The following is a 15,820-nucleotide window of genomic DNA, read 5'->3' on the forward strand; positions in this document are numbered from 1 at the left end:
CCGTGAGGGGAGCGGCCCCGCCCGCAGCCGCCGCTTCCTGAGGCGCGGGGCCCGGGGAGGGGGCAGCGGCCGCGGGGTGCCCGAGGGGGCTGAGGGGAACGGCCCCGGCTCGGCCCGGCCCGGCCCGGTCTCTGGGCGGCGGGGTGCGGAGCTGGCGGCCTCGCTCCCCCCCGGAGCCTGTCCCGCAGCTGTCTGGCAGCCGCCGGCCTTTCCGGGAGGCCGCTGGAGACCGGCCCGGCGGGGGGCGAAGCGCCCGGCCCCTCCGACGCTCCGGCCGGCCCTCCCCTCGGGACGGCCCGGGTTGTGCGCTGCTGCCTTCCACAGCAGCGGGCAGGGCTGCGTTGGGTGCTTTAAGACGCCTGTGGAGCCTAGCGTGGGGCTTTATTCCCACTTTCTTTATTATTTTCAACTTTTCGGCAGCCTCTCGTGAGGTGCTGGGGGTGCTGCCTGCTGGAGCATTTGCGTGCCTTAGAGAAGCAGCCCGAGCACCCTGTGCAGGACAGCAGGGAGGTGGCAGGGCTGGGTTGGTGATTTACAACCTACTAAACTCGTATATCTGATTTTTCTTTCTGTCGGAGATGGCTTTTATCCACCGAGCCTTGTAAACAGAAGTCTTCGGTTCTCAGATTAATATGGTTTATGACCTTAGGACAGCTTCTGAAGTTAGTGCTGAAAGTAGCATGTTTCCACAAAAGCAGCTTTTGTGTGCGCTCTCTCACATAGCAGTCGGCAGAAACCCACAGGTATCGTGCGTTTTCTTTTTCTAATACCTGTTGACTCCCATTTTAGCTTTTAGACCCCCATCATATTATAAAAGTCCCAGCTCTCTAGTCACTTATATTATTTATTGGCTTGTTAAATTGAACCACATCTGCTGCTGTGAAGCCAAAATTTGTTTTAAAATTTTATCACAGCACTCGCTCTTTAGCAGAAGACACTATAAAAATAATTTTACCTTAGTTTCTGAAGAAAAGAAGTGATAAAAAGGCAGCGGAAACAGTGTAGTCCTTATTCAGAACAGGCCTTATTCCTTTAGAGCATTCAAGTATTCCTAAGCACAATCATTACGCATTGTACTTGAATATTTTTTGTATGATCAGCTGTGAAAAAGGTTAGCTTGGACATGTTAAAACTTAATTAAACTGTTTGTCAGTCCATTAAGAGGAACTAGTATGGCAAGATAACTTTGTGATGTCTCATCGTACAAGCCCAAAAGGACATCAGTGATACTCAGAAAGTGGGAGTTTTGAAAAATGGTAGGTGGAAATACTTTTTCAAGCTATGTAATTAAAGTGGAACTAGCTGCCAGAGGAAATCATTCGGCAGGATTCGAAGCAAGCAGATATTTGTACGAATACCAAAACCATCTAGTGCGTTTATAACAAAAGCCGAAAAAACAACATTTAGAAGAGATACTAAAGGGTATGTCTCAGGGTTCAAACTAATCTTTATGGGAACGAGAGGTGTACTTCTCAGTACTATGGAATATTTAAATATGTCTTCCGCAGTGCTTTGTGCCATCCTCAAATTATCAGGGAGCGGGTGCTGGAGGGTATTGGTGTTGGAGGGCTTGGTCCCGTGTCAGGTGGGACTATAACAAGTCGTGTTGTTAATTGGCATTGCTGTGAAGGCGAAAGTTCAAAGGTCCTCCTGCTGAAACTTGTTCCCCGTGTTAATAACGTATAACGTGCAAGGAGTATTAGCTCTGCCTGTGTGTAAAGTGGAAAAACACTACATAGTGCTGTGGCTGCGTGTATGCACGTGAAGCGTTACAAGCTTGGAACGTGTGCTTGCTTCAGAGAAGGCTCGTGTATTGGCAGCGGCAGGTTTTTCCCTTGACAGTAGATTTCAAGGACTGTCAGACTGAGATATTCTAGGTGCGTGTTTTCTTCACTTTACAGAGAAACCGAAGGGAAAAAAATGCATAGTTGCCAGCAGCATTGCACATTCTTGAAACGTTACACTCTGTGAATGCTCATTTGAAAGGCCGTTCTTCATGTTTTATGATTTCCTCCTGAATTCACCTTCCTGCAGCCCCGAAGTCTTGCTGATCTATTAGGTTTTTGTTTACACACTGGTCATGCTCATTGAAAATGACTTGCTTTGGAGTGACTTTCCTATTCGTTACGGAGATTCAGCATGGGTGAGCCCACCAGTTTCTCCTGGGAAGCTGTTTCATGTGTCTGCTTTTAGGGATTGTATTTTGTTTCAGGTTTGAATGTAACTTCCAGCTATTGCGTCCAGCACTTCTCAGCAAGACTCAGAAGTCATACGCTGCTGGAGTTGTTCTTCCCTGCGTCAGGACCCACACGCAAGGATCAGGTCACGCCTGGAATTCTGTTTCATAAGCTGAAGACGGTGCATTCCTAAATCTTGCCTGAGGGGCTTTTTTTTTTTTTCTGGGGAAAAGGGTTTTATTCCCTGGATAATGTGGGGGCCCTTTCAGTTCTCCAGCATTTCAACATCTTTCTTTATTTGTAGGTACCAGTCGCTACTCTGAGCACAGTCGTTCAATGCAGTTTATTCTGCCAAAGTGAAAATAACTGTGACGTGACTATGAGAGGTAGTTGTGTAAACAAAACAATTCTCGTTTGGGTTTAAATTTTTAAAATCACCTATTTCCAGTATTTGTTGTTTCTCTTGCTTATCTGAAGGGAATAAATTTTGTTTAGTAGGGAAACAGAACCATGCACTTGACTTAAATGAGAAGCAGCTACCAGGCTCTGCTTGCTCCTTTGTGCCTAGGCGTCTGTGATCCAATCTGGCTGTCCAGGAACAGCCCCAGACGTGGTGTTCTGACTGCTTACACTTCAGCTGACGGGAATCAGGATTCAGATGGTACTCTGCGCCTGTTCAGAAACAAAGGCAAGCACAAATTTAAACCAACTTAAATGTATGTTTGATCTAGCACAGAACGTCTTTGAAGTGTTTACGGTCAAGAAACAATCCTCTGGGGATGAAAATACACATCTGCAAGTGGTCAAGCCCAGTTTGGAGAAGTTAAACTGTAGTGTCCATACTAGCAACCCCATCGGTGCTACGTGGGAAGAGATTGATACAGGTCGAGGGATTGAGCGTGCTGGTTTCTGTATCGGCATGAAGTTCTTGCATCAGTATCGTAACCCTTTCTGTCTGTCTTGAAAATTCCAGTGTAATCTACTAAATAGGTATATATGCCCCGCTTTTTTTTTTTCTATTTTCTTTAAACCAGTGCTGTACTAGAGAAACACAGTATCCTTGGTGCTGGAGTCTTTAAAAAGTTCTAGCTATTGCAGAACTCTGCACTATTTCTCCACAGCACTGCAGACTATTGGAAGCACCCAATCTCACTTTTTCTAATTTCTTCCAGAAAAGATCCTATTAAAAATTCTGGTCCTTCTCTTCAAAGAAAGGTCTGAGGTTACTTAAAGTTTAACTTGAAAGTTGAAATACTTGGGTCAGAGGCTATTTAAGGTTCTGTATGTATCCTGAAGCAAGGACTGCAGTTATGATTTCTGGTGAAGGTCTCCGTAATATGGACGAAGCTGAAAGTTGTCGGTTACTGAATTTCTTCAAGGGCTGCTGCTGAAAAGTGAAATAGATTCTGCTAACAATTAGGGACCTCAGAAACCTCGCTTCAAGTGAAATAGCATTTTCCCAGAGCCGCCACGTGGCTGAGGCTGGAGGCACCTCTGGGTCCCTCTGGCCCAAGGCCCCCCAGCTGGGCCACCCCCAGCTGGTGCCCAGCCCACGTCCAGGAGGTGCTGGAGCTCTCCGGGAGGGCCCCCAGCACCTCTCGGCACAGCCTGAGCCGGGGCCGCAGCACTGCGGGCACAGAACTGCTCCTGGGACCCAGGGGGAGCCTCCAGGGCCCCTTGTCCTGGCCCTGGGCACCGCTGACAAGAGCCTGACCTCACTGCGTCCACCCCTCGGGTATTTACACGCGTGAGATCCCCGTGAGCCTTCTCTAGGCTTTTTTTTTTTTCCGATCCAGCTTTTTTCCAGTATCCAAACAAACTCGTGGTATTTGACGTTTACCTAAAGCAAACGTATGATAGGAAGACACTCCGTTGCATATATTTCTTTGCCGTGGGAGAGTGTAAGAACGCTTTGACAGGTGTTAATCACTTTTGTTAATTCACTGTTTGGAGGAAACGCAAAGCTGATAATTCACAGCATGTTCTGAGCAAGCTTAATAATAGGCTGCTGGTACTGTTTTACTGTTGCTACTACCCGAGAAACAGGGTTTTAGGGAAATGCGATGTCATGAATTCAAATAAAATTTCATCTTTTCCTGTGTCGTGGAAGTTGAAGCAATCGCTGTTCTGTGGCGTGTTTGGCTGTGTGCAAGTGTGGAAACGCTTCAGTTGCTGTAAGACACGTGGGAAGCAGTGAGCTTGTGGCGGTGAATTCTCCACGTACCACAAGGGCACACGCGTTTGTTCAGGCCAATTGCCGAGAGTCCGAGGGGAGCAGTACGTGGTTGTGTGCGCAGGGAGCTCGGGGCAGTGCCGCATCGCCGTAGCTGTGCCGTGAAGGTAAGGACCCGGCTCCTCTTCCTCCTCCACTCCTGGCTTGGCCTCTGGCGGCTCGAACAGTGCAGCGCGTGTGTGGGGGCAGGGGGGTTCACGATGCCTCTTATAAAACCGGTTGTTTCTGCAGAGGGTCTGTGGCACGTATTAATGCTCCACTGAAGCAGAAGTGCGTGACAGCCTCGGGTCCAGTCACCCTGGTGTATTTCCCAGGCAAATCATGCTGTGAATCCCTGAAAACGTGTAATTTTGTACTGCAAAATGCTTACAAGGGTCCTTTTGCTCTGCAGACTTTGTTTTTCACTGGTTATGATTTTGTCTATATGAAAATGTAAAATAATATTTAATAAAATACATATACCATGAGTTATTTAGTGTCTGTTTTCATCTTGTCAATTGTCACTTTAGTCTTAAAGAAATGGAAGCAGAATCCTCTTTGCAGCTGTTAAATTTCGGGAAAAAATGGTTATTTTTCATCTGCTTAATACAGAGCTAATTTTTCCCTTTTGGTGAGATACTACCCATCAGCTTGGTTTTCCTAATTTTAAACTAAATTAGGTTCACCAACGAGTTTTAGCTCTTGTGGGATCTGTGTAACTTTGAGAAAGCTTTGGGAAAACCTGTCTACTGAAAACCCACAAAATTGGATAGTGGGACGAACTAGAACAAATTTCTTCAACTGTTTGTTGTAGGTGCTTGGGTTTCTAATACGCGGCATTGAAATCATCCTTCACTCTTGGTAGCAAAGTCTTCAGCTTGCTATTAATTGTTTTCCATCTGTTCATTACAGAGGTACCTGGAATTCGTGTGGTCGTTGCTGTGCTGAGGCTTTTCCCGCTAAGCAGGATAAACATCCCTCTAATTTGAAGACTGAATTAAATCATCCTGAGAGGAAAATGTAGTCTCCTCTCCAACCCTTTCTGTGGGGGGGGGGAAAGGAGGAGAGGAAAATGGAAGTAAGGAGGAGGGGAGGGCGGAAAATAGCGGCAGGGAGAGCATTGACTGAACTCTGGTTGTTTTTTCCCCTGTTCTTAACACGCTAAACTTCTACCAGCTTCAAATTCCATTTATGTCTCTGAGGTATAAGAGCGTACTCATATTTTAAACTGAAACAAAGATTTTTTCCTCTGATTTTTAACAATGTAATTGATTTGAGCGTCTGTAATGGAGTAGCAGTTGCATAAGCTTTGAAAGTTCATATCCCATTTGTATGCTAATGTCTCCTCAAGTCAGATTTCTCTTCAGGGCTGGGCATAAAAACAAAGTACTGCAATCACTCGCTGATCAAAAATGACTTGGGAATATGTATTTTCTCAGTTTGACCTTGAGCAAAATATTTTTGGCATCCGAACATTAATTTACATGGACTTATGAGTGCTTTTAAAGTATAGCCTTTTATAATTGGGGTTTTTAAAGTTTGATTATTTATGCAAAGCGTATAGGTGTTCTGTTCTTTTGTAATTTTGCATTTGAAATCTTTAGGAAATGGGGCAATTGCAAGAATTTTCTTGGCCTTTGATATGGTATCAGCTCAAAGTGTTTGAGGAATTTAGTATTTTCCTAAACTTCCTCACGCAGTTGTTATATGTTAATTAGTTTACATCTGTACTGTGCTTTGAAGCTGTAAGGTGGTGTTATTCTTTAATTAAGAAGTCGGTAGAGATCACCATGTTTAAGTGGGTGCAGATAGTTCACAATACATTGAAAGCAATTCTTTCAGTAACCCTGCTGCCACAGCCTGCATTATATTTTTAATTACCCCATTATTCTACTGGATGCCAAAATCTGGGGTTTGCATCCTGTCCCTAAAGAACGAAGGCATCCAAACGTCTGCTGTTTGGCCAGCTGCCATTATTCCTTTACACCAAGGACTACGTGTAACAGTTGTTTATTTAGCCTGTGCAGCTTTTAGAGTTCAAGTAAGTTTTGGAGACTGAGATAGGAGAAGTATTGCAGGCATTTCTGAACACTGGCTTCACCCACCCTAAGACTTCTTGGCTGACATCAGAACAACTTCAGACAGCACGGCAATGCGGTAATTTTTTACTCCGTTTACTCTTTCTGTGACCTGGCAGTCGTGGTAGTTACTACACTTGGCTTTTGAAATGGCAAGAGGAAAGTAGAAAAGGGTTGAATTATGTGGAAAGCTTCCAAAGAAGTGCACACGTTCAGAACATACTTATTTCTTGTTCCTTTTTTTTTTTTTTTGTAGGATGGATAGATTTCTTTGATGGGGATTAGTAGGATGCCTTTGCTCAGGATATGTTGAATTGGTCCCATGAAAATGATCTTATAAGGCAAGATCCGAATGTGTTGGATCAGTCCCTTCACCGGATTGATCCCTCCTGGCGTCAGGCACTCTGCCTGTCTGTCTCGGTCAGCAGCGAGGGGCTCCAGTACTCCATGGAAGACGGGAGAGAGCCGAATCTCCATTGGGAGGAGCCTGTTCCTTGCCATGAACTAAAAGGAAGCCCAGAACAATTATACACTTCTCAAATTATCTTTGAGTGCCTGAAGTTGAGCAGCGTGAATCAAAGCCTTGTGCCAGGAATGAGCTTAGTGCTGCTACCAGAGTTACTGCGGGTGTGTGCCCGTCCTCTGCTCTGCGAACAACGGGGTTTCCATTTCATTGCCGCCCCAGGATGAGTTTTATTAGTAGATTGAAAAATTAAGTGTAGGGAATGAAAGTGGAAATAAAGTCTCCAGGCTGCCCCTTAACAAACTTTTGGAATGTTATGATCTATTGCAAAATGGTTTGGAGAATTCAGACGGTGTGTGTAGTCACTGCTAGCCCCGACAGCGATTCAGATCGCTTGCAGTTACTTGCAAAAGTAGTTCCTTATGTTTTATTATTTTTTCTTTTTTATTTTTTGATGAAGAATTGGAGGCAGAGGGATAAATCAAGTTTTATCAGCTAAGGCATTTTTTTCTCTAAATGTGGTACCATGGGAAAATTAAATGTTTTTCACTTTTTTTAAATAAGGGATGAAAGAATGAAGCTGTTGGTCAGCAGTGTCTCACAAGTTAATACAGGTTGTTCAGATATACACTAGGGCAAAATAAGAGAAAATAGATTTTTTCTTATTGCATATGGATTTGCTTTTTCTTTTTCCCTTAGATCTCGAATCGGTAGGAAGCCATTTTTTTCAATAAATACTCTTAACTCAGTCTGGTGTGTTTGCAGCGGTATGCAGGGGTAGAGCCATTACTCTTTGGGTGCCTAAGTGAGGGTAGGGAAAAGAACGAACTAATAAGAAATCATTGTAGAAAAAAACTGAAAAGCAAATTATTTTTGTTTTCTAGTAAAGTCAAAATAACGTAAGCTCCATGCCTTTTATTAGCCGATGTGTTTATCTATTTATCAGTTTAAAGGACTGCATTTAAAATTTAGTGTAAATATATTTTCAGCTAACGTGACCCCTAGAAGGGCAGTGTGCCTGGCTGGCTGAAGAGATTGCTGATAAAGAAATGCAGTCAGGATTCTGCTTCAAATACCGGCCTCTTCACACCACCGCGGCTACAAGCCAGGCTCTGATGAAGGGTAGGTGCTCGTCCTCACCACACTGCCTCACTTCAAAAATTTTCCTAACAGTGACGGTGCTGAGTGCTTAGCGATGCGAAGTTGTAAGGTGAAGCGAAACACTTGGAATTGTGTATGAAAATGTATGTATGAAAACTGGGTGTGAGTTTATGAAAAGATAGGAGAAGATCTGTCGGTCCTGTTAGCTGCTTTTTTCAAGAGATTACTCCTTAGATGCATTGCCATATAGATGAAAAGTTATTTACGCATGAGCCTTAAAAGAAGAATTCAGCGCACTGCGTGCTGCTGTCGCTGTCTGGACATATTGTTTAAACAAAAGGATCTGGGCTAGGCCATCGTTTAAAGATGCTGTTTGATTTTTATTGTAAACCAGCTCCACCAAATGTGAGAGCCAGTTTTATTTTAAAGTCTAGCTGGTGGTATCGGGGAAGCAGATGTTTAAGTAGCGCTCGCTCGCTCTCAAATATGTCAACGTTTTGGATGCTGCCATTTCCATGGAAACAGGTACTGGCTCAGCCAAAATGGCACAGGGATTTCAAAATTAGGTTTTAAAAAATAAAATCAGGATAGGTTAGTCATTCATGTTTTTACTCATACATGCTGATAGTGGTGGTGCTGACAGAATATCTCTTTCGAATATATTAGGTACAGTCATGCGAACGGCAGGTCAGTGATTCATATTTTTAATTAATGTGTTTAAAAAGTGGGCTTGTGTTTGATGGAACTTTATTAGAAAAGGATGCATTTATTGCATTTTGTTCAGCATCTTCTCTTCCATGTGTTTGAGAGCAATCACATTTTCATCACTTCTTTAGGCCTTCACCTTCCTGAAAAAAAGCTAAAATATGTTTTGGATGAGAACTGCGGATTCAGACTAGTTGGCAAACTTTGCACTTTGTTGGTTTTTTTGTTTGTTTTTAAATATAAGGTGTCTCAGGAAACAACAAAATGATCGTTTGTGAATTTGGAATCTTTAGAAGCCTGTAAAAATGAGGCAGGCCCCACTTCTTCGGGCTATTTGCCTTTGGGGACGTTTGCTTTAGGAACAGCCTACTTACAGCCAAGGCAGTTATCCCCATTCAGCATTGCTGCTGCATTAAAAAATTGGAGTAAAGCAGTGGGACCCGCCGCTTCCCAGGCTGGTGTGCAAAGAGCAAATCTCATAGGAAGCTGAGGACAAGCTCCAGGAATTTGTGAAAAATGGAGACACCTCTAGTTGTCGTCTTGTGCCTTCAGCTTGATTGTTCAGACATCTGAATGTATTTTCTAGCTCAAGCCATGGCTCAGTGTCTTTCTGCAGTATGAACCGAGCGTCCCACGTCCCCGGAGCAGTGGTTCCCGGCTGTCAGGAGAGAAGGGAGCGGGAGGTCGGCGCTGCAGGTGTGAAGCAATTGGAAAGGCCTGGTGCAAGGAAGGGGGAGGGAAAGGCAGCGCCAAGAGAACGCTGGGGCACTTCGCTACGAGCCTGGAGCCTGCATTGGCGTAGCCCAGAGACGGCAGGCGCTGTGGGGAGGGCAGGAAGGCAGAGCTGGCCTGAAGGAGCACAGGGAACAAAGGCGCTGCAGGGCTCAGCTAGTGGGGTGGAGGAAGCAGCAGCAGCCACATGGCTGTGCGAGGAGATGGCGTAGGAAACAGCTGTAATGGAGCCACCAAAAAAAAGAAAAAAAAAATAAGGAACATTGCTCTAAAAACATTGGCAGTTTCCCAAAAGAACACAGACTTTTTTTTTCTTCTTCACCAAAGTGGAATTTGTTTGACAGAACAATTCCCCTTAGAAATAAAATTCTTTAAACATTGGATCACTAAATAATGAAGGGTAAAGTGCTTAGCGACCTAAATTAGATTCCTTAAAAGGATACCCACTAGGATCAAACTGTGTTTCGGTATGGGCTCCGCTGAAGTGAAATATTTTCCCAAAACATAGGGGCAAAACAAACCTACAATTCATGCGTACAGCTTGCTGTCCAAGTCTGCTGGCACTTTCCAAATAGCAAAAGGGAATTGGTAGCGTTTGCCTCATGTCAAAACTTTGCTGAGCGCTATCGGTGCATCAGCAGCGGTGCTCCTGCTCCTGCCAAGGAGCCACCAACCAAGCCAGGAATGAAACTTTCATCCAGGACAGGCTCTCACGGCTCCCTTTCATAACTTTGTTGCGTTTTTCCCTTCTGTGTTAAGGATTCCCTGGGCGATTATGAAAGAAGCCATGAAACTGAATACCAGTTTCTCAAGGAATAGGATAGAAAAATGCAAGAAATAAGTGTACTGGATGAGGCCAAATGGCCATCTGGGCTGGCATCTTACCAGCTTACTAAAATAGAATGAAGAATTTTTCTTCCTCTTGCCTGATCAATTTCAACCTGTAAGTAATGTGGTTGCAGACACAGGCTGTTTCTGGGACGGGGAAAAGCAGAGCGGAGTTCTTTGTTATGCTTCACTCACTGGAGTAGTCATATGACAAATAATTTGTTGCAGACGTACGCTTAGTGCTGCCCTACAAACTAAGCCTTGCTCAAACACGCCTGCAACGCTGGTGTGGGTTGTCAGGTAGCGTGGTCTGCTCCAGACCAATTCATGGCAGAAGTGAGGTGTGGTAATAAAAGGGCAATGGCGCAGCAAGGCATCGAAAGCTGGCGTGAGTAGTGGTTTTATTTTGCTATCAGAAGATCTAAAGAATCTTAACATGAGACCTGTGGCATACAAGAAAACAAAAAAGTTAATATGCAGTAATGAATTGATTATGCATATAATAGTTTTAGCAGGGCTATAATTATCAAATTAATCTATTTTTAAACATCAGTTATTTAACAATTTTGCTTAAAAGTACTGGATAATGTAATTCTGTACTATATATAAGTAGTCAGGTTTCATGGAAAATCAGAATGAACAGGAAAAAAAAACACATTAAAGAATCCTGCATGTCACTGTGGAGGTCAGTCACAGCAGTGAACACCCTAAGATGATCCCTGAGCATTAGCAGAGCATTCCCCTTTTTGATAGAGAAGGGGTTTTTGGTCAGTGTTTTCAAAAGCACCACGCCCATGCAGACTCAGAGAAATAAACTGGAAGGTTCAACATTCTAGAAGATGGCTAAAAAATAAAATTCTGATAATGTAGCTCCCCATCATGTTACAGGGAGAGAAAGCTCTTTATTGTCCTAAGAGAGGCAGGGTATGACCACAGAATCTACCCGAAAACGGTCCAGGTGGCCACGTAAGCACCTGCCTCTCAGCATACGTTCCTCATGGGAAATCAGATTAATTCATAACACCAGAAGGCTGCTGACTTTGGTGTGCATGTGGCCAGTTATCAAAGGGCAGCGCGACTGTTGTACGCTTACCCACGTACACCCGCACAGTAACCTGTTTGCTTGACCAACAGTCCCATGGTTCAGGGGGTGCAAACATGCGGCACCGGAGTGACTTGCGTAGGACTGGCCAAAGAAGTTTTTATTCAGCGCCAGGGGGTCTGCAATTGTAGTCACTGCGCGTGAAGCTCATTCTTGGGTTAAAACGTTCCAGGGAACGTATGCTTGTACTGCCTTCCAAGCTTAGTTTTTTGTCACATTCAGGGCACGTAGTGACTTCTCTATCTCATGCCCCGTCCCAGAAGTTGGCCTTTATCAAACAGCTGTAACCACTGCTGATGTGCCAGAATACCTCAGCTTCGGTGAAGGCCTCAATTAATCCAACTCTCAAAAGTCAAAAATCACCTTGACTTACACTTTTGCTGCAAAAGAAAAAAGCCAGAAAGCCTCACAAACTTTGAACAACTTAATTTATTAGAACCCATATACGTTGCTTTCATTAGAAGAATCAAGTTAACACCTAATTCAGGGCGAAATTACATTAAGACAAACAAAAAGTTGCAGTGCTTAAATACAGTATTTACTGAAGACTGCTATTCTTAGGATCCTGGTACAGGTTTATACTTACTGTGTGGTATTAGTACGGTGTCTAATTTGGAGGAGGTTCAGCATTTTATTTTTAACTGAAAGGATATCACACCATGCAAAGGGCTATTCCCCCCATCTGCCTCCCACGAGTAGGATGTAATGAAGAGCTCAAGCCTTAAACAACACAACAAAACCCTTGAGATGCATCACCAGAATTTGAATTTTTTATTTCTTGTATACTGAAGATTCATTAGAAGAATATCCCTACAGCTAAAAAAAAAAAAAAAGGTACAACTTTTGAAATTTAATAGGTCCACTGAAATGACATCGAGCAAACCTTAACTGTTATTTGAAATTGGAACCTGAGTGCAGAGATAAAGTACAATCACCCAAGTCAAAGGTCCTATAATTTCTTTTCACAGTAGCCCTTTTGGAGAAGCAGGTTGGGTTAATAACCTTAATTTCCTCTACTGTACATCAATTGAATCATTTCCGTAAAATTCAGAAAGTGCTTAAACACATAATACAAAAAGTATCTAACTTACAAACTCGTCTGAGATAGAAACGCAAAACATGGAACGTGGCAGATGTCGAGAGAGATCTGTATCAAAGTATTAAATTGTAAATTAACTCGAGTGAGTGTGACGCAGGACGGAGGCTCTTGAAACAGTAAAACGGTGGATGCAACATATTTACTGAGGGGAGGGGTTGTTCCTTCCAACAAGGTTCCTACAAAGCTGATGTAAACTTGTCTTTGCTTCTCACTATAACACTTGCTCTTTTTTAACACGTACACAAAAATTTCCTACGAGCTGTGTTGAATTATCTATATTACCTTCTAAAATAAGATATTAACTTTTTTCAGGATGTATCAAATTACTGAAATTCTACTATCACTGATTTCCAGCTGTAGCTATGAGTTTTGGTCACTGGACATTAGACTTAAAACGGTACTTGCTTCTGAGGACTACTTCACTGTTGTATCTTTCCTCAGTTACATTAAGGAAGGAGCAACTTTTTTAAACATTCAGTTTTCATTCTCAACTGGTAGCTCACCTGCAAAATACAAAAACACAGCACTCATGAAAAAAGCGGAGTATTTTTGCTCATACAGGTATTACTGTAGAAAAGGAGTCCTTTGGCTGTACATTGTTTCCACAGTGTATTTGTTACATGAGATACAAACTGTACAAGTTCTCCAGTTTACAAAGTTTTCTAATTTGCAGAAACAGCTCAGCCCATATTTATAATATTGGTTTCAGATGAAAAGATTCTTACAGATAAGGTACAGGCTAAGTAATTGGCTCAATGTAACAACAAAAATGTAGTTTTAATACAATTTGCAATAGTACAACTATGTACATATGTACACAACTGCTTCCTTCTGTTACTTCACTAACTTTGAGTATACTTATCGGGTTTATTATCAGTTTCTTTTAAAGTATGAAACACTGAAGTAAAAATGGTTCAGTTTGCAGCACTTCAAGTTCTTCAGTTGAGATCTCTTCTCATCTACATTTCCTGTTTCATTCAAGCTTTAAAGAACACCGTCACCGAAGCGTTGCTTGCCGTAATCGACGAGGTCATTCTGTAGATCTCTTTCTTCATCATCTGCAATTGAAATATTCAGACCAAATCTGATGTGATACTACTGAAACAGATATTAAACGTGCTTTCTACATCCACATTGAATTGGCTCTGTCTGGTTATGGGAATGAAGTCATCGGGAAATATGGAGGAGGCATATGGGCTTGCAATTACAAGTCCAGCTGTCAGCACTTTGGGAGTTGTCCCCTCTGAAAAACTGTGACTTCACACTATTTAATATCCTTGGCTTTATTACAAGTGTGTTTCACAGATTTATTGACTTAAGAGATTGTAGAACTTGTTAGACTTACTACTGTAATTTGAGAATGTTCCTTTAAATGTTTCAAACTCTCCCACTAAAACCCAACCACAAAGTCAACTACTTTGAAAAGTTGTATCACCAACTTTTAACCCATTCTAGAGTTGTAAGACTTTACATTGTAACATTGTAAGACTTTACAAAACGTTGGGTACCTCATGCAACTTGCATAGAGAAGTCATTGTCTCTCCTCCAGGTCTCTGAATAGATTGCAAAGGGGTAAGGTAAGGCTTTTCCCACCTGCTTGCCAGGTTTGAAAAATGGTATCCTCCAATTTCTATCACATGGCACCTTTCCCAGGGAAAGCTTTTTTTTCTTTAACCAATGCTCAAATTGACTTTGCCGTCAACATTTTTACATACTGCTATCTTGCATCTCAGGCTTGAGTGTAAAATTTGAAGACGGACTTTAAAACGTAAAAAGCAACCCTCTACCTTTTCAAACCTCTTATCAATGGAAATCTGTGACATCTCAGCCTTGCTGAGGAATCAGTGATACATTCCTCACCACCACTCTTCCCAACTGAAAGAAATCCATCTTGTCAGGCTACCACAGGATGAATAAACAGCCCACCAGCCAAGACATATACTCTTGAATGTGTAGTTCAGCCAGGAAATACACAGCAGCAGAGATGAGAGCACAGCAGGGGCAATGCATGGTAAGCAGTCCTGCAACTGATGCAAAATGGCCAATTTGGGAGTTCCACGTCTTTTCCAGCTGCGTTTGGTTCACATTTACAGCAGCGTTTTTACTTTGTCCTTGGCTGGAAGAATGAAGATGTTCCATCTCATCCTTCCGATCCTGAATGACTGTCTCTCTCTACCACTCTGTTCTGTGCTACTTCTTGACTTCTCTTCCTGGGGTTTTAAGCCTCCGGGAAAATCATAAAATTAAAAACAAAACCCCAAACTTGTGCACCCTCAGTATAACCATTTACTGTAGCACATGCACAGACACACGCACACAAACACAATCAGTCAAGGAAATACACTTCAATACAATTCAATGTAAAAACAAAAATGTTTTTAAATATGTTATTCTAGCTGCCATAATTGAGGTATCTCTGTTGGTCCTCAGCCTTCTTCACTCAATAAATCATAAAGTCCTGAAAGCTCAGTTGGTTTTAATTAATCTTTTGCTGCATTTCAAAGCTCACGATGTCTCTCTATATTCAGGAAATATGCTAGTTCACAGGAATGGAAAGCAAAGCTCAAGTCATTGGCATCAGTTGCATCTCTCAACAAGTTCAGCAAGTCTTTTACTTGAGGACAAGCTGTCTGAAGCTCTAAAACACTTTCACAACAGTTGCAAGTGAGGTAGGTGCCCAATAGTAACCTACTCCCACCAGCAGAAGTCTTGTTAATCTACACGACATGCTTTTGTTTGGTAAGAAACTACTAATAAAGCACATGGCTATCACTTGATTTGTATCATCTTTCACCATCCAGCCACCACCAAAAAAAAAAAAAAATCCACTTTTACTATAGTAGAAGCCAACAACTTACGTATCACTTTGCATTTCAAACAGGTGAACTGAAATAAGTGATGCCAGACTGGATACTGACATGAGCACACCTCCCAGATTTGTGTATTTTTCTCTGATAATTTCAATGTAAGGCCCACACATTTCTAGTGGCAACAGAAAAACATGTTTAACCAAACTGCCTTGTTTGCACATGCCAGATGCTTTGTTCTAGCCTAATGCAAAACCATGTGATGTTTTCCTAATAGTTTTTACGGCAGAAATTCATTTTTTTCCCTCCCTGACCAATTACAACAACCCTTCCTCCAAAACCCCACAATTCCACCTTCTCCTCCTCTACAAACAAATTAAGTGTACAGACTGATGCAGACTTTTTCTAAAACTCTGCTCCTGGCAGTACCACTTGCCATGCTGCTCGACTTGCACAGGAACCAGTCATTAGGAAACAAGACAAGAAAGTTTTGGAGGATTAAGTCTGAGGTTGTAA

At 42.6% G+C, this 15,820-nt stretch overlaps 1 protein-coding gene and 1 long non-coding RNA gene across 6 annotated transcripts in view; one reads left to right on the top strand and one right to left on the bottom strand.

Annotated features, from left to right (window-relative positions):
• On the top strand, positions 1-13,956 carry LOC308176207. 4 transcript variants are annotated; one of them, XR_013938139.1, is made up of 3 exons: positions 1-8,052; positions 9,323-9,432; positions 10,228-13,956. It is a non-coding gene; the product is annotated as an uncharacterized lncRNA (long non-coding RNA). The 4 variants fall into 4 exon arrangements; XR_013938140.1 differs by having other exon boundaries at positions 1-7,094; positions 7,920-8,052; positions 9,323-13,956; XR_013938141.1 differs by having other exon boundaries at positions 1-6,546; positions 6,724-8,052; positions 9,323-13,956.
• Positions 11,810-15,820, bottom strand: part of GOLM2 (golgi membrane protein 2) — a 23,038-nt gene continuing 19,027 nt past the window's right edge. For both annotated transcript variants that reach the window (XM_080551601.1, XM_080551600.1), the window contains one exon: positions 11,810-13,555. In XM_080551601.1, the coding sequence (XP_080407727.1) occupies positions 13,482-13,555 (74 nt within the window). In that variant the 3' untranslated portion in view covers positions 11,810-13,481. The remainder of the gene's footprint in view (positions 13,556-15,820) is intronic.

The sequence above is a fragment of the Anser brachyrhynchus genome, assembly GCF_964034855.1.
Source record: "Anser brachyrhynchus genome assembly, chromosome: 11".
In the NCBI taxonomy this organism is placed as follows: Eukaryota; Metazoa; Chordata; class Aves; order Anseriformes; family Anatidae; genus Anser; species Anser brachyrhynchus.